General features: G+C 45.7%; 1 protein-coding gene across 1 annotated transcript in view; it reads left to right on the top strand.

Annotated features, from left to right (window-relative positions):
• Window positions 1-702: 702 nt before the first annotated feature.
• The window catches only part of CRISPLD2 (cysteine rich secretory protein LCCL domain containing 2), a 31,145-nt gene continuing 13,723 nt past the window's right edge, over window positions 703-18,124 (top strand). The window contains exons 1-8 of the mRNA XM_074839684.1: window positions 703-858; window positions 4,876-5,201; window positions 10,522-10,640; window positions 12,647-12,779; window positions 12,904-13,019; window positions 14,994-15,094; window positions 16,679-16,837; window positions 17,688-17,748. Coding sequence (XP_074695785.1) covers window positions 4,959-5,201; window positions 10,522-10,640; window positions 12,647-12,779; window positions 12,904-13,019; window positions 14,994-15,094; window positions 16,679-16,837; window positions 17,688-17,748 — 932 coding nt within the window. The 5' untranslated portion in view covers window positions 703-858; window positions 4,876-4,958. The remainder of the gene's footprint in view (window positions 859-4,875; window positions 5,202-10,521; window positions 10,641-12,646; window positions 12,780-12,903; window positions 13,020-14,993; window positions 15,095-16,678; window positions 16,838-17,687; window positions 17,749-18,124) is intronic.

The following is an 18,124-nucleotide window of genomic DNA, read 5'->3' as shown; positions in this document are numbered from 1 at the left end:
GCAAACGCCCAGCTCTGGAAAAAAGGGGGATTCTATGGGGTTTGCCAGGGGCTGGACCACAGCTGGAACCCAGCTCAGCAACCACTGCCAGAGCTGGGGACCCCGCTTTGCCGTGGGGTCCAGCGGAGCTGTCTCAGCCCTGGAGCAGCGGGACGCGCTGTGGGGTTTTCCTGGGGGGAGCGAGAAATGTCTGACCTGGCAGCTCAGAGGAAACAGCTGGCTTTAGCCTCTTCCAGAAAAACCCCTTTCTTGAATTCTCCCTCCCTCATCTCCAGAGCCCCTCACTGAGGTGTCGTGGTCCCCCCTTGGCAGCAGGGAGGATGCTCCTGTGGCCCTGGGACCCCGCCGGGCTGCGAGCTCTGCCTGAGAGCTGACTGCAGGGGAAAGCAAAGCAAAACCTTTTATATGATCATCTGCTTGCACTCCTCCTCCTCTCCCCCTCCCTGGGTGTTGCGTTACAGCCTTTGGGAGGATGGTCCTAATTTTCTGAGTCCCAATGACTATCTTCAAACTGCTGAGCTCCCAAGCGACACCCCTCTCCTCCTTGCTCCTGCCTCCTTTTCGTGTTGGTCCCCCCCCCCCCCCCTTCTTTTTGTTATAACTACAGGCCCCTTGCCAAACAGGATGATCCAGGGTTGTCCTTTTTGCCTGGAGAGCATAAATACCACTGGGGAGCTCTGTGAGACTGCAGTTGGTACGAGCTGCTGAGCTGAGACCTTGCATTCCTCGCACCTCCTAAGGCTTATTTCATCCTTTTTCCCCTCCTCCTAGTTTAAATATTTCAGATATATAATTTATTTTCCACAAGCAGGCTTGGAGGAGCTACAACTTCCAAGTCCCCAGGAAATACTCGACGAGGTAAGTGTAAGCTTTGGTCCCTGCTTCTGAACTGTGGTTTGAGGGGTTGGGGTGTGTGCAAGAAATGTCTCTATTAAGAAGGCACAATTTTAGTAACTTCTCCAAAAAGTTGCCTGAATGGTATAGAATAGCACAATGCTGTCTGAGTTTCCCTTAGGTATGCTTTGCAGAGGTTAATGCAAGATTAATAAACATTAATCTTGAATGAATGGGAGGAGTTTGCAAGTACAAGGGTGGATTTCCACACAAATAGAAAATATCCAAGGGATGCTGTAGCAGTCCCCAATAGCTGACAACCCATGGGCACACCTAGTCTGCTCCAGGAAGCCTGTGTTTATGCAACTCTGCTCTAAAGTTCTGCCTAAAAGGAATTTCACAGTGTTGCCACATGTTGTGTCTGTTACCAGTGCGTTTTCCATGTGGTTTTGCGTAGAAACTCACCCACTTCAGTTCTGTGGGAGTGGATTGTGATGGAAGATCCAGATGTTTTGGCCCACGAAGAGGCTGAATGCATAGTGTGTTCTGTGCAGACAGCATTATGTCCTGTGTCAAGGAACTTGTCATCCCACTTTTCTTTTGAAGCCAACACGATTCTTCAAAGCTTGAAGCGTGTGTATCTCGGTTAAACAGATGACCTGGTGTTTAATGCATTAAGTGTGTTGTAGCTTTATCACTGGATTTCTTTGTACAGGTTAAAAGCTGTTTCTGCTTTGCTGTTTCAGATGCTTTGCTGGTATCCCCTGCTAAGTCTTGCATTTTCCTGCCTTGTCAGCTTGTTCCATGTATAACTCTGCAGGTCCTGGGATGTTTTAGCTGCAAATGTCATCCATAATCAAGGAGTAGACACCCACTTGTATATTTTACCTGGGAGGCAGTTAAAGATCAATAGCCATAAGGAATAAGGTGAAGTGAGGACATAATGAAGTACAGAAGTCTGCCTGCATGTGGCTTTAGCAGGCAGTGCTGCATGCCAGGCTTCAAATGCTACCAGCTCTTCTGCTTTTTGTGAAATGCAGACACCATCCATTAGCTGGGGAAATAGCTTTCTAAAAATAATCTTTTCCAAAGTCCAGTGCTGCTTTTTAACTTCCTCAGACCCCAGAAGAAGGCCTCCCCTTTGTCCCCAGTTTGGACAGGCTTTACAGCATATTAAGAGGCTGGTTTCTGCTGACTCACTCGTTTCTGATTGCTCCCAGATGTTTACCTGGCACCAGTATCAAGGGCCTGATGTGTTTAAAGGGAGGCTGTTCTAATGCTCCTCTTGAACCCTTGAAAACAACAGCAGAGACTTCCTCAGCTGACTGTCAGCTGATAATTTTCTCCAAATAAATCCCAACTCAAAGGCAGCATTTCAATCTTCCCTGGTGAGGAGTTCCTGATGCAGCCTGGAGGCATTGCCCCAGCTCTGCAGGGCACTTGGGCTGAGCTTTAACACATGTCTGAGTGTTTTGTTGCACCTGGGCACGAGGACATTAATGGATGGACATCTGAAATCAATGAGTGCTTGCTGAAATGTGAGCATCTTTCTGCTGCTCTCAATTAATCTGGCCAGGGAGCTCTTTGCTCCCTGTCCCCCTCTGATCACTTCATCCTTCCTTTGGATGCTCAGCACTCCCCACCTCGAGCCAAAGCAGAGGAAGGGACCTGCACACACCAAGTGAAAAAGAAGACAGTGCCAAAGTGACTTAATTTTAGAGAGGTGCTAGTATCCCCTCGCTCACAAATGGGATACAGGTAAGAACATCCTGAGGAATAATGCACCATCTGTTGCAAGGTTTTGGCTGGATCACGAAGCCAGACGTGTTGGCTTCATTGCGTAGCCGTGAGTGGGGCAGCTCCTCTGGCCTTTCAGATGTTACAGCTGATTTTTTCAAGCTGCCCTTTCTGTAAGTTCAGTGTTTGCCTTAAATGGGTGGTGGATACGGTCTCCTATTTTGCAAAGGGCACCCGGCCAAATGAAGGGGTACAACTGCAGCGTATATTAGCTGTGTGTTCCTGCCTGCTCTACCTACAGGGCAGGCTGCAGTTAAAATTGCCTGTGCTAAATGGTCACATTGTAAACGGCTGTGGCAGAGCATCTATTTTTAAACTCTTAGGGAAGTGCCTCAAAGTAGGAATTGTTCCCTGAATTTAGGTCAGACAGTCTACAAAAGCAACAGCTCGTTTTGCATCCCCTACCACTCTTTAGCTGGGTTAGAAAGTTGGGCTTCTACTTCGGGGGGGAGTGGGTGGGTGGGGGGCAAATGCCAACAAACAGGGCTGAGAAGAGGATGAGGTTAAAACAATATTTGTCCAGACGCCACCGAACGTCCTGTCTTTCAGGTGAGCCTGAAGCTGGGGACAAGGCGTGTGTGTTCGACTTGCTCTGCAGAGCAGGAAATAATGAGAAGCTGTTACCTAAACTGAGCAAATTACATTTCTGCATTGTTCTACTGAGGCAAAGGCTTATTGCTCTGCCTGGAGAGAGGCTGGGGGCAGATGGTTTTCATATGCCTTAATATAGTACGAGAAAGAAGCCTCAAACAGGGACTTTGTCTCTTTTGAGTAGAGAGCAAAGAAGTTTTCAGGGGTTCTCAATGGCCTCAGAGATTTTTATTGGGGGGTCTCCACTTGTGCAAAGCACCTTGTGATTGCTGGCTGTCCTCTGCAGATGCTGTTGTGCTGAGTCTGGGGAACAGGGTTTTGGGACTTTGTGCTCAAGTGTAGCTTTTCCAGCTGGGAGCTTCCTGCCTTGGATGGTTTCCAACTTGTCCAGTCTCGGTGTGCCCAAATCCCATGTCACTGGTCTGAATCTTCTCGGATAGTTCCTGCTAATCTGGGGTTTGTTTCCTGACGCTGTGTAAGAACGCTTTCAAGCGTGTCTTTTAACAGTGCTGTCAAAACCAGATCCTTGCCTGGTGCTGAAGACAGATGAGGAAGCTTTCTTTCAAAGTTTAGCTCTAAGGAGAGAGGATGCTGTGTTTGCACCGTCTGTACGATGTTTATTGCCCCGATGGATTATTCTGCTCTAGTGGCTCTTAGACCCCACCTGAAGAGCGCTAGGTGCTGCAGAGCCATGCAGCAGCACCTATTTCCTTCCCTGAATAGCTCATGATCTAAATAAAATCAGCCAAGACATGCAAGGCTCATTAGATGGAGAAGTCAGGGCAGGGGGGAGAGGAAGGGAGGAAGAGTTTGGCAATCCATGGAGCAGGGGAGGGGACGGGGATTAAATGAAGCCATTCAAACCCAGCAATGACCAAATCAAGATCATCTCTCCAAGCCCTCAGTGCTGATGGCTACTGAGCGTGCATGGGAACACCTAATCTTCTGGCTGGGGGAGGCCGGGTGCTCTGGCTCCTCTCCTAATCTGTCATAATTCATATCGCTGGCCGCGCTCCCGCCCGCCGTAAAGCGATGCGTCAGCGAGAACACCCCGGTGCGTCATTCACCAGCGGGGATTTTGGTTGTTCGACGTTACGCTGACATTTCCAATAAACAGCTGCTTTCACAGAGTCTGGCAGCTGCTCTGCTGGAGTCTATTGGCAGAGCGGGGGCCTCCAAAATAGCTCTTGCTGATGTCTGACCTCTGCGATCCAGCTTGCTGGGAATTTTACTTTCCCTTTTATTCCTATCTGTTCTCCACTTTACCAGATGCTCCTTGGGTGAATAGCTTCAAATGTCTCCCCTTCCTGCATGTGAAGGGATGGAGCTGGGATTATTCAGAGCGGCCGGGCATTGCTGGATGACACTTGCACCCTGGCATCTTTGGAGGAGAAGGCATCCACTGCTGTGCCTGGGTAATGCTCACTCCTGACACAATGTCGGTGGAGTTCCCTGGTGTAGTAAACTGAGTTCCCATCACTTATGGTGGTGTTCAGGTCTTCCTGTCATTGGGATGAACGATAATTGTTTAGACTGTAGGCACCGCTCTTTTCCAAGCAAAAAATCTGGGTTGTGTGGCTTCATTGTTGGGGGACATACGTGCTGAGAGCTTCTCTGGCACTAATCCGACTGCCTTTTCTCCCCAAAATCCAGACCCGCGCTGAGCCACAGGAGACCCTGCAAGAAAACCTACAGTCGTCTTCGTCTCCGCTTCTGCTAGCTGTGGAGGAGGCGGCATGAATCCTGCCCTGCCTTGGATCCTTCCTCTTGGATGTGTACTGCTCCTGACAAAGGCAGCTGAATGCTTTATCTTGCCCAACTCGAGTCACTTGGAAAGCATTCTGAGTAAATATCAGGATGGGGAAGCTCACTCCAGATCCAAGAGAGCAATTTTATTCTCAGACAGACAGGAGATACTGATGCTCCACAATAAACTGAGAGGTCAGGTGTACCCAGTGGCCTCTAATATGGAATACATGGTGAGTCTAGCTCCTGATACCTAACTTTATTATTACTTTTTTTTTGTTCAAATTTTATTTTAATTTTCCTTACGGTGTAAGAGTTGTAGCAAATTTCCTCTAAAGTAATTTTTTCTCAAGAGGTTTCCTGGAACAGTTTCATTCCAGAGTGAACGATGCTTTAGATCGTTGGACTGTTTTGGTTGGAAAGGGCCACTAATGGGTCATTGAGTCCATCCGCTGCATAGTTTCAGGACTGGTTCCATTATTCATAAACTAGCGTCTGGCCCAGCCCTGGACACATCTCCAGTGATGGTAATTCCACAGCCTGCCTCAGCAGGTTCTTCCATTACCTTAATGTCATAAAAGCATCAAATTTTCCCTAGTGTTTAACCCACGTTCTCCCTGTGAAAGCTTTCAGACCGCTGTGACTGGTGTTTTGGGACACCACAGTCTGCTCGAAGAAACTTCTAGTGGTCTTTGAGTTGCCATCAGCTACCACCTAGTGCTGGAGGTAGCATCTGCCCTTTTGTCATACACTGATTGCTAGAGATTAACAATGCGAGCCTAGCATCCCTGATGCTGCTGGGAATCTGCTCAGGACCTTAGAGAAACAGGGCTTGAGGAATGTGGCTCCATCTGCAAAGAATTTCAATCACTGGAAATAGCTGGAAAAACTTTGGGAGTTCATGCGTGGATGGGTCAATGTTACTGGCTTTTTGTAGTTCAAGAAACCAAAATAAAAGTTTGGTCAATGTATTCTCCCACTTCAGAGGGAGAATTTAAAAGTATGAGTTTGAAAAATGCCTTTACCATCAACAATTCAGATGAATAGTTTTTTTTCACCTGATGCCAGAGACCCTACTTTGAGCTATTTTTGATGTGCCATCAAAATATTGCGGGGCCAGAAAATGGTGTAGGCAAATAATTTTTTGTGTGTGTGTGCCTTTTCCCAATGTGCAAATATAGTTATGACTGAAACTAGTCTGACTTCAACTGTGTGCTCCTGCTGACAGATTAAACCATTAATGATTTGTTAAGACCATGTTTAAAAGGGTAGAAGAAAAGTACGCTAAATGTAGTATAAAATTGTTTGCCAGCTGTGCTGAAATCAGTGCTGCAAATGGAAAACCTGCCTTTTGTGACTGTAGGGAAAAGAAAAGAGAGGGCAGAAGACCATAAGGAAGGACAAGTGTCCATCACTTGGTCGCCACGAGCATTCACAGTGCTGGTCTTTCATCCCACTTTTGTCAGAAATGGCATGCCTTTCTAAGAACCGGTGCTTTGTGTATCTCTCAGTGGGCTCTCACTCCATCCTTCAGGCAAGGTACTGCCAGAGAAGAGGTGACTTGATTAATTTCCAGAAAAGTAAACACAAAGCCTGAGAAAGCCAAATGTGTTTTGGTTGGCTTGAGGATCTGAGAGGGCTGCCGTTGAGGACTGTCCACTGGCCGACTGCTGTTTACACTTGCAGCGTGGTTATGCTTTTATATTTGCTTTGCTCAGTGTGCTTTTCTAGTGGTTTTTATGGGCGATTGAAGGTAAATGAAAGGGCCTTATATGCTGTGAAGAAAGAAGCTGAGTATAAGATGGTGCTACTTGGAAAGGCTATAATCAGTCTTTCATGTATTCGTGTTTACCCAGTATTACTTGGAAATGCTGTGTATATTCTGAACGTGAATTTCACTTTAATCCTTTGTTCTGCATAGGACATTTCTCATTTGGACTCGTTTAAGAGGATGGTCTGTCTTTAGTACTGTAGATAAACTTTTCTCTTTTCCTTTGGTGCCGGTGTGGAGAGTCACAGGCAACATGTGGTGCTAATCTGTGGATAAGTAGGTAGAAGTTGTTCTTGCCCATCAATCTCCAAACACTGCCTTGTGAGAGTCCTTTCTCCCAGCTCCATATCTGACATATTTAAGTGATCTAATGTGGCAAGAGAAGCTAATGTATTCCAGGAAAGGGAGATATTTATCTACTACAGGATGAACATCAGTTGGTGGAGGCTGTTAATAGGAAAGCAATAACACAGTAAGTCCCATGACTTATCTGGAGATCAAAAGAATTAGGAACATATGGGATAAAGGTAAAGTGAAGAAATTAAGAAACAGAGAGTTTTGCTGCTGGGTTTGTATAATTAATTGAAAGTTAACACAGGTATTCAGTATTAATGGAAGCTGAGTGAGCAGTGTACATCTTCCTGACAAAGTTGGTCAAATACAGAATTACCTTAACCCCTCTAACAGCTTTATGGCCGACATTTTCACTGTGTGTTGGGACTTCATATCAGCAGTCATGGCAGTGGATGGGTGCCCAGACCAAAACAAACTCTTTGTTAATGAATCCAGAGTAAAAACGACATAATAGTTCCTAAGACATCTTGACCTGTTAAGATGGCTTAGTCAGATGGCTTTCAGCAGAGATGAAAGGCAGAAATCTTTCTTCTTGTGGAGGCCTCAAAGACAGCTGGATAAAACTAAGTCATTCTCAGTACAGATTGCTGGAAGGTAAATAGTTAGTTTTCATGTATAAGGTATGCATCCTTCCTCTAAACTGCAAGGTGGTGACTTTCCTTGTCAGGATGGGATGGTATTTCTGTGTGGGTTAGCAAAGCATAGCCAAGCTTCTGCCAGTACATGTCAGTCCTAGACTCTCATGCCGCTTTTAAAAGTAAATTGCCAGTATTGCACAAAGTCTAAGCTGTGGAGAAAAATGAGTGAGTAACCTGATCACTGCAATTCAGGTGTCTGGGGTTAGGTTTACAAACTATTTAGGCTAAGTAGATTCCTTGTGGGGTATATTATTATTAAATCTGAACCTACAAATTGTAGCATAGTGTGTGTATCCATGCATGTATTTTACATACACAGTGTATACCGTAGTTTGAAAGGCCATTACAAATTTGCAGGAGTGAAAAAGAGAGTCCATGTGCTAAATCACTTGGAATCCCACATACCTGAAGGCTTCTCAATCTCTGCTTGAGAAGGAAACTGAGCATAGGTGTACATTGTCTCTCTGGCTTCAGTAGTCTTCCTAAATACTGCTTTGAATATTGGCATAAAGAATTCTTGCAAGCATAGCTGGGAAAGTCCGAAATATCTTTTTTTTTTAATATGTTTATTGCTCTGAAATAATTCCAGCCTCCTGACCACATTCACGTCTGAGAAGCAAGAGGCAAATAACTGCTCTAATTTAAATGGGAAGGCTTTGTAATCTGACACCTGCAGAAATGAGCTTCTCTACTCATCAAACACAAAGCCATGCAAAGATGTAGCTCATTCCCAATTGCCTGTTGAGTATCTTTTGTCCGAGTTAATTTATTTTATCCGTAGGCATCAAAGGAAGATATAATGCATATGTTCACATCAATTTTCATTTAATGGCCTATTGCTCATAATATCTCTGCATTAAATTAGGAGATTTGGAACATCTTTTCCTTTGAGGCTGCAGGGAATAATGCTCTGCTATGAAGTCTGATGTACGAGCAGCGCATAACGTCTTGGGAGAGGTTTTGTGGCTTATGCGTTGGATGAGAAGGAGGATTGTGGCTGGTCATTGCCTAGTGCAGAAAGTGGGAGACCACAAAAAACTGTGTGTCTAGGCACAATTGCAATAGTCTGCTTGAATAGAGGTTTGGAAATGTGTGTGTGGTGGGTCAGATCCCATACACCTTCAAGGAGCTGGAGGGCTGAGTCGGAAAATGGTTTTATTCCCTCTGTCAGAGCTGTGTCTGCACGGGGTTTTGCAGACTGACATGAATTTGCTTGGCCACTGGTCAGTTCAAAGCCAAGCTGATGAGGTCAGAGCAGCTCTGGGATGTTGGAATTTGTGTTGCCGAACATGCTTGATGATAAGCTGTTCTTGGAGGTCTGCGCTGTTAGCTCAGTTAGATGAGCTCATGTTTGCCTTACGAAGATAGGGTAGACACACCAAGTTCCAGGAGAATCTGTGTTTTCCTGTTGTCTTAGCCAGGGACGTGCAGTCCCTCCCCATCCCAGTTATAACTGCCCGAGACTGTGTTCAGACACTTACTCAGAATGAGCCCTTGACGTTTTTTAAATGTGTTTGAAAGCCTAAATGCCCTCTAGTTCTCCAAACGGGCTCTGACAGGTCCTTTGATATGTTTGAGATCAGAAGTTGCTTTTCTTCTGGAGAGGACAGTATTTGGAAAGACCAGCTGGTTGTGATGGTAAGTGTCCAAAGGGGATATAATCTTGCGCTGGCACGTGAATGGACTGGAGACACATTACAAGACCTCTTTTGCTTTTGGTTTTATTTGTAGGAATGTGCGATAATATTTTAATCCCAACGAGTTATTCTCTAAGGACTGTTCTGAATAGACCAGCCGTCAGTAATTACACAATGAATTCAGGGCACTGTCTACTGGGTTCAGCAAGTTTGGCCTTTCAAACAAGTACACTCCTGGGCAGTGGAGCCAATGAAACCTGCTTTCCTATTTGCCTTTGTATCATATTTGAGCTCTTGTTTGGCTTACAGCTGAGTGATATTCAATGAGGACTGATCTCACACCAATGTCCTTCCCTCAGTGGAAACATAAATGGGATTTGTCACTTCTAACCTGATGTGTGTTTCAGTGAGAGTGATGATATTGGCTTAACAGCTCTGGGACTTTGCCACCTCTGTTAAGTTTGACTGGATCCATTGGTGGACTCAACAGTTATTCTGGAAGGAGAGAGGGAGATGGGACCAGGAGGCTCAGACCCACACCCTTTGATTAAAAGGCTGGGCACAAAAATCTCCAGATGTGTTGGTAGTGGAGAGCAGGAGCACATCCACTGCTGGAGTTCCCCATGATGGAAATGTCCTGATAGGAAGGACAATGGATGGAAAATCATGCTGAACTACATCAGAGCATTGACTGCATGCCGGATCTCTGAAATAGGTGTTATGAGGAAGTGCTGGGATCTCCACCCTTGATGTTTTTGGTTGTTTTGGTTTGGTTTTTTTTGAACAGATTAGAAAAGCACTTTCTAAGAGTATCTTGTGCTTTAGGGTGGATAGTCTAGATGGGTTCTTAAGATCCTCCCAGGTATGTTTTCTGCTGACCTGTGCAAAGCATCTCCAAAGAACCATGGCATCAAGGAGGAAAAATAATAGACCCTTTAGTACCCTGCATTTCCATGGTAGGGGGACATCTTGAGAAACTTGCTTTTGGGTTAGGGCACATCATTGAGATGTGCTGGTTTCACAAGGACAGGCCAGACACCAGGGGTGAGCTGCAATTTAATCTTTCTTTGCTAACCGCTGTTGGTTGAGTCTCTTGATCTAGTAAGCATTAGATGATGAATAACCTGTTCTTTTCTCTCCCCACACCCTGAAGACCTGGGATGATGAGCTGGAAAGATCAGCCCACGCTTGGGCTCAGCAGTGCATCTGGGACCATGGGCCTAGTGCCCTCATCAGGTCAATTGGACAGAACTTGGCGGTTCACTGGGGCAGGTAAGAGTTGAGGTGCTACAAACTCATTGCAAAGAGCAATTCACTGAACCTTCTTTACAGCCAGTTGGAAAGGTTTGTCTTGCTGATGCTTAGAGCACTGGGGAGACGGGAGAAAAGCTGAATTGCTATTGCTGTGGTGAAACGGTTATAGCGGGAACATCTGCAGCCACCTTCAGCTGACTGTTCCCAGCAAACCAACATTGATGTGGGTTGCTCCATTTATTGGTATCTCTGGGTAACACAGCTTTAATGTGCTCAAGGTCACCCTTACTCCTTAAGGAAACAGTTATAGAAGTCATAACCCCTGCTCCTAAATCTGTGGTTTCAGGGGGATTTCTGGCACCATGCTGAGAACCGGCTAAAAGCTGAAGTTTCTCAGGAACAATATCTGGACTCAGCTGCTAGTTCAGAACTTAATTATCTCTTGCTATATTTCTCATAAATATTTATCCAGCTCCTAATTTCTGTTTACTGAAAACACTTTGCAGATTTTTTTTTTTTCAACTTCCTGAGGAAGGCTTTCAACCTAGAGCTGTTAACCCAGCTAGGAAAGCTGACATTAAGGCTTCCAAATGGATTTCCCTCTCCATCTCATGGTGAAATTTGTTTATTGTTAAACCTGTTATAAGTTAAGCCTGCTTTGTACAGTAAACTTTTTGTACGTGCTCAGGAGCCCTAATGGGTGGAAATGCAGTTATGTTTGTTGTAAATCAGGTAGAACTTGGTTGAAAGCAATGGAAATCTACTGGTGTGAAATTAGCCCGATATAAAAATCAGGCCCATCTTTGTTGGCAGGATTAAATAATGATTGGAAAGTAGAATGGTTAATCCATTGGAAACAAAGTCAAAAGATCGTGCTGTTCTTGGCTCTCCTACAAGTGTTCAAGATGGCCATGGGTTACTGATGGAAGTAGATCCAATCTCGTTCCCTTTTCAGTCACTGAGAGGAAAAAGAAATCGCATTTATCTCAGTTTTTTCAGGAACGGGCCATAACTTGATTGCCTCAATTTCCTCTCCTGTAAAATAGGATTCGGAAAGTATTCACTTAATGACATCATGAGATTAATGTTTCTAAAATACCTCTAATGAATGATTCTAAATGAAGAGTTGGCTGAAAGAACAAACTCCAGTTGGTAATGGTATCATTTGTATTTCTGGCTGCTTGCTTCATGTGAGCTGTTGAAAGCAATAAAAAGTAGTGGGTTTGAAGCGCTGCTTTGCTTTGGTACAGAATTTGCAGATCGCTCTGTTTGCTCTCTGTGTACGTAGCATGCAAAATGCATCTGAGTTCCTACAGGTAGTTTTATCACCCTTCGTGTTCCCCCAAACAGCACAAGTAGCATCAGGGCTGCCACAGACTGCAATATCTGGTGCACAGTTTGCACAAAGTCCACACAGCAGGGTCTTGGTGCAGAGGGAAATTGCTGCAATAAAAGGTGGGGGGCGTGTGTAGTGCACTAACTTGGTGTGATGTGAGGGTGAAGAAGCCCACTGCCTTTCAAAGGTCTTACAGTATTAACTGCTAGTGTACTTCCAGATTTAGCAAATTGCCTGGTGGTAAAATAGGTACACGATGGCTTTTGGTTTAAGATGTTTGGCAAACCTTAACTTCTGTTTACTTTCAAAATACAACTTTCCGCCAAACTAGAAGTTTTTTGTAGCTGTGTGGAAAAGTCAGGAGGACGTTTCAGGTCAGCGGCGCTTGAAAGACATGTCAAACCTATAAATAATACAGAAAGTCAGACCAGGCTGTGAATCTTAGGGAAAAAGTAATCTTTAACATTTCCAATTAGATTTTTTTTTTTTTCCCTGTTTGTTAGACCATGTTACTCGGTTCTTTAAGCAACAGCTTCTCAATGAATGGAACTTGCCTTAACAAACTTATATAAAAATTAGCAAAACCTGTATTAAAAAAATCTGGGCTTCCAATATGGCAGGACGCTACAGGTATAGTTTGAAAACTCCTACCAGAACTTTGTGATTTAAACTGTCTTTCCTCCTTCAGGTATCGGTCTCCAGCTTTCCATGTCCAGTCTTGGTATGATGAAGTTAAAGATTACACATACCCGTATCCTCACGAGTGCAACCCGTGGTGCCCAGAGAAATGCACCGGCTCTATGTGCACACATTACACCCAGGTAAAGGAGGTGAAGGGCTTCTGTACCTATAATCTCTGCATCCCCCCATGTCCTGGTTGTCACTGCAACGTGTGCCCACAGTGGGGTAGTTTCCTTATTTTCAATAACTGCGTTACACTTGCAGATAGTCTGGGCCACGACGAACAAGATTGGCTGTGCTGTGAACGTCTGCAAGCAGATGAATGTCTGGGGAGAAATCTGGGAGAATGCCGTCTACCTGGTCTGCAACTACTCGCCGAAGTAAGGCAGATGAGCTGGACTCTCTCCAGCTTTCCTAAAACTGGCAGGTTGCTTAACTAGCCCGGGATCTGGGGAAGAGATTTCAGGCAGTCTAGACTGGTGGTTGTGGCTTTAAATTTTCTCTTTAGACGGCAGCGCAGAGCTAGTTCAAGACTTCTGAGCATTGCCTGGAAAACTGAATGAGGGGCTGGGGCCAGGCTGGAGCTTTGATGTTGCTGCCATGGGAAGGAGGAGCAGATGGCCAGGACAGAGCTGGCGTGGCTGCCGAGCGAGGCTTGCTCGCTCTCTGCCGCTCGGAGGGTGGGAGGGGATGGGCTGGTGATTAATGCTGCTCAGCACCGCTCCAGCAGCAGCTTCTGTGCTCAGCCAGGTAGGCTGCCGTATCACGACATGTCTTCACCCTCCCCCTGCTAAATCTGCTGGTTTAAACACACCACTGCTTCGTGCAAAGCCAGCCCTGCAGCAGTTGCTGGTGGAAGCGAAGCGAGCTGAGGCCGGCTGCAAGGAGCTGTGAAGAGATAAATCCCAGACCCAACGAGCTCCCCATTCTTAAAAAAAAGAAAAGAAATAGCTAAATCTTGACTGATGCAGTTAACTTAATGGTTGGATTAAATTTCAAAGTGAAAAATCCCGTTTCTTGACTACTACATCCAGGAGAAGTTTCCTCCCTGGCAATGACAATTAGTATTTTCTGCTTTAATGGCTAATAGGGGAAACGTTCCCAGTCCTTGGTGATTTGAATCTTAACAACAAAGTGAAATAGGGAAATCACTATATATAAATGGAGTGGCTTGGGAAGCATCTGTCTTCTGGAGATCATAGGGCAGAATAATGCAGGGAGATAAGGTGTGCAGGTACAGAGCTGGCAGCTGATAGCATGATCCAGGCAGAGCCCTACGGGGGGGTTGTCTAAGCCCCTCTCCCCACATTAACTACTGAGCACGTTCTGCTTGTGGTTACCTGCTCCTGCATGGGATCGCACTGTCTCTCATGGAGCTCCTGCAGCAGGCTGGGCTATTTGCACATCATCCATTCAGGGTTGCTGGATGGAAAAATACTCTATTTCTGCAGTTTCTGCTTAATCTTTTTGCTCTGGCATCAGTGCACGTTGTCCTCATCTAGCCTTATAGGTGGAGACAGCTGAAAGAGCAATAACCAAAGGGTTCATAGCCATGGCCTGAACTCCGGCCCCTTCAACCTTCTCAGCCCCTAAAGTTTGCAGTACAGCGCCAAACAGGGCTTTTGTTTCTGGGTAGTTTCTTGAGAAAAATGCAGTAATCCATTGACTTACTTCTGTTTATATAAGATCACAGTATTTATATTGGAGTTTAATGTAAAAGTGATATTGTACGCAATTTATTTAAGTAAAACCTTGAAAATGTCATCTTGGAGGTAAAATGAGGAGGAACATTTTTCTTAAAAGGCTTTCCTAGGCTGGTTGTTTAGTATTTGCTTGGTTGCTCTGGGCCAGGATGGTGGTTCTGCATCCTCAGAGGCAAAATTGGGGACTTGAGGATGGCCAGATTGGGTGAGGAGAGAGTGCAAAGTCCTGCTCCAGTTCCCAGATGATTGGGCATGAGTGAGAGTCTGGTGTTTTTCTGTTTGGAAATGGTTCCAGGTGGAAAATGGAACAGCTTTTAAAGGGTAAGAGCTGCGCTTCAGCCTGTCCCGGGCAGCTCCTGGGGGTGTTGCAGAAAATGGTGGGAGACTTGTGGCTCTGATGAACAAGAGAGGTGAAGACAAGTGTCAGGCAAATAGAGGCAGAGGGCAGAAAGCTGTTGAGCTATCACTGGAGAACAACAGTGGGGATGGAAAGAGTGGGGACAGGTCATCTTTTCCTCATTTACAGCCCCCCATCCAAGGATGAGCGCAGCAGAAACACCCATTTTCCCCACTCCCTTAGTGCCAGGGAGTCTTGGGGTTTGGATGAGTATTTGGGTGTCTGATGGGTGCATGTTGCTCCTGTGCTTGCAGAGGCAACTGGATAGGAGAAGCCCCATACAAGACCGGCCGCCCCTGCTCCGAGTGCCCGCCGAGCTATGGAGGAGGCTGCCAGAACAACCTCTGCTACAAAGGTACGTGGTGGGGGGCTTGGGGCACCCTCCTGGGTGGGGGAAAAGGCTGCAGCAAACTTATGCTGGGAAACTTCTAATTAGAAGCAGCCGCAGCATTATGCACCTTCTAATTAGTCATCCTTAATATTTCGACATCATGACACGCGGTAAATCAGTGGCTGCTGCTGAAACCAAAAAGCCCTGAAATGCTTAAAATCTGGAGCTCGGATTCGGCGCATTTTCCCTGGTGAAAATAAGAGCGAGCACTTGGACAGGGGGAAGCTGCTCTGAGCTTACATGGGTTTGGCTCGGGAACTCCGGCGGGATTTTGAGTGCTGGCAGGCTGCGGGCAGGAGCGATCCCGTCCTCGCGGGGTTTGTTTGGGAAGGGAATGTTCTCCAGCGCTTAGCAGAGGCGACGTGGGTGGGCAGAGCTTGGCCGCCTGCCCCGCTCCTTCGGGGGCCAGGGACGGAGCGTTTCCCTCTCTCCCCACCTTGGTTTTCACTGCTGCAAAATGAATACAGTGATTCGTGTCTCTTGAAGGAGAGGAGGGGATCGTGGACAGTTTTTCCTGATCTGTGGAGTTTTCTCAGAATAGAGATCAATAGCGTGAAAAATATTATTAATACTGAAACCTCCAGCAAAGCTGTGCTATCCCCATGGCACACAGGATTTTCTGGGGTCGTGTATTAAGGGCATTTTTCTTCTCCCATGTGTGTTGCTTCACAGAGAACTGGGCTCTTAGAAACAGGCAGGTTCCCTGGAGACTTGCCCATAGCAGAGGCTTATCTTGCTGCAACGTTGCATTTATCATTTTTTAGCCTGTGGGGTTTGGGGGCAGGACCCCAGGGTGCAGGTGGGCTGCAGAAGAGAGAGGGGAGGGGATGCCCTGGTGATACAGCAAGAGGGAAAAAGCCCTCTCAGAGCCACCATCCATCATCCCTTTATTTCCATCGTTCCTCTCCTCAGAGGACAAGAGCGGTGCAGCGTTTTGGGTACGACTGGGTGAGAGGAATGAAATTTGCTGGCACCAAATCCCTTTGCCTGGCTGCAACAGCAGGCAGCTTGTTCTCCGGCAGAGGTAAAGCGAGGGATAAACCCGCTGCAGGTGCTACAGCCGGGATCACACTGCAGCAGCACCTGTGCTTTATCAGAGGATGGGATGAAGCTGTGCTCGTGGGGTGATTTGGAGAAGCAAACCCAGGTGGGAGGAGGAAAGGTGTCAGCCACCTTCCCAAACACTAGGGCCCTCTTTTTGCACGTGCCCTTCAGCAAATTTGTGTTTTCCTCCAGAGAGAAAGAGCTGTACGTGAAACAGATGAAGAAACGTCAGCACTTTTTTTCATTAATTAGTGGGGATCATTTCAAACCTTTTTTTGTAAGATGCTATAAATGCCACTTCGTGCACAGAGGAGTGGGAGAGGAGCAGTGTCCCCTCCCGCTGCTGTACCTGTCCTGGCAATAGCCCCAGCATTTCTGGGCTTCCAACTATTACAAAGCAGATCCTTGTCAAACTAAATCACCTTCTCACAAAATATGAACCCGTCCGACTTCCCCATCAATGTGAACATGCTGTAATTATTTTTAATCCCCTCTTCTAACAAGATTATCGTTATGAAGATCCCATCATCACCGAGACGGATGAGACTAACGAAGTGGAGATTTCGCAGGTGGCAGAGCAAAAGCCGGTGCGGTTCTACCCTCCGGAAAGCAAGCCCAGCAAATCCATCAAGACCAAGAAAATCATCCCAGACTCCTACATGAGTAAGATGGTCTCTTTCTTTTTCAGCTCCTATAAGTTTTAAAGAACCTCTATGGGAAAAGGTGGGGAAAGCCATGAGAAGGCTCAGGGGAAAAAACAACTGGGAGGATGTTTGAGTGGAGGGGGAGATAATATGTGTAAAAATTCGCTCTTAATTATAGCAGAAGCCTGCCAGATGTGGGGAGCAAAGCTTTCAAAAGCCACTCGTGCCTTCTGCATGTCAATCTGCAATAGTTATTGGTTTTTTTAAACCATCTCAAGGATGTATAGATGAACCAAAGGTCCCCTGATGAGTAATCAGTTTAGGAAATACTGGTTTATTTCCCATTTAAAATACTCCACACTCAGCAGTTACCTGCTTTGCATGATTTCTGGGTGTTTTAGATGATTTGCTTTTTATTTCTTGCCTGGGAAGATTTCTGCAGTTAGTTGTGGAGCTGTTAGTACTTCCTCAGTTGTTTTCTAATCACTGTTAATTAAAAGAGACTTATTGTGAAAACAAGGCGAGGCAAGCCAATGCATCCTTTTCAAGTTTATCTACCAGCATCTGGAGAGTCTGTAATTAAATGGAGAATGAGAGCTCTGGCTGCAGACCTGGGGCTGTAAATCAAAGCCTTCAGCTGTCAGATGTTTCTTCCTTGCAGTTATTTCCAAAGACACCTGTCTCAGGTGAAGGGCTAAAGAGCCATGAACTGCTCCAGGCTGGGTTGGTCTGCGATAAGATTTTATCTTGCTGCACCAAAGACCTCCAGGAAAGACTCACAGTGGTTGCTCATCTCCGTAGCTTGAGAGCAGGCTGTGGCAGTCTCTTTCCTTTTTAAAATATTTATTTATTTCCTTTTTTCTCCCCAGCACAAGTTATTACCTGTGAAACCAAGATGAGAGACAAATGCAGAGGCTCAACGTGCAACAGGTACTGTTTCATTGATATCTCTTGGAGCGCTGTGGGAAAAAAACGGCCTAAAAGTTGCCTAGTTCTTGCAAATGTAGTATAGGCTACACTATTTTTCGTGACTATCTAGGTAGATATCTTTTTTTTTTTTTTTTAAAAAAAAAAAAAGCCTTAATACAAACCCTTCAGCCAAGCCTAGCAATAAGATGACTCAGTTTATTTTACTCAGCCACGATGACCCACAGTTTCAGGTATCCAAAATTATTTAATAAATTTTGGCAGAGTAATTTTTGAGCCTTTTTCATGCATTCCACTGCTGTCCAAGACAGACGAATAATTCATGGCTTGTCCCCTCCCAGCCAGTCAAGAACTTCTGGTTAAGGTTTCTGCAAAGAAC

The sequence above is a fragment of the Strix aluco genome, chromosome 14 (genome assembly GCF_031877795.1).
Source record: "Strix aluco isolate bStrAlu1 chromosome 14, bStrAlu1.hap1, whole genome shotgun sequence".
Lineage (NCBI taxonomy): Eukaryota > Metazoa > Chordata > Aves > Strigiformes > Strigidae > Strix > Strix aluco.
The sequence above is the reverse complement of the archived record's forward strand: the minus strand, read 5'-3'. Positions and strand labels throughout refer to the sequence as shown.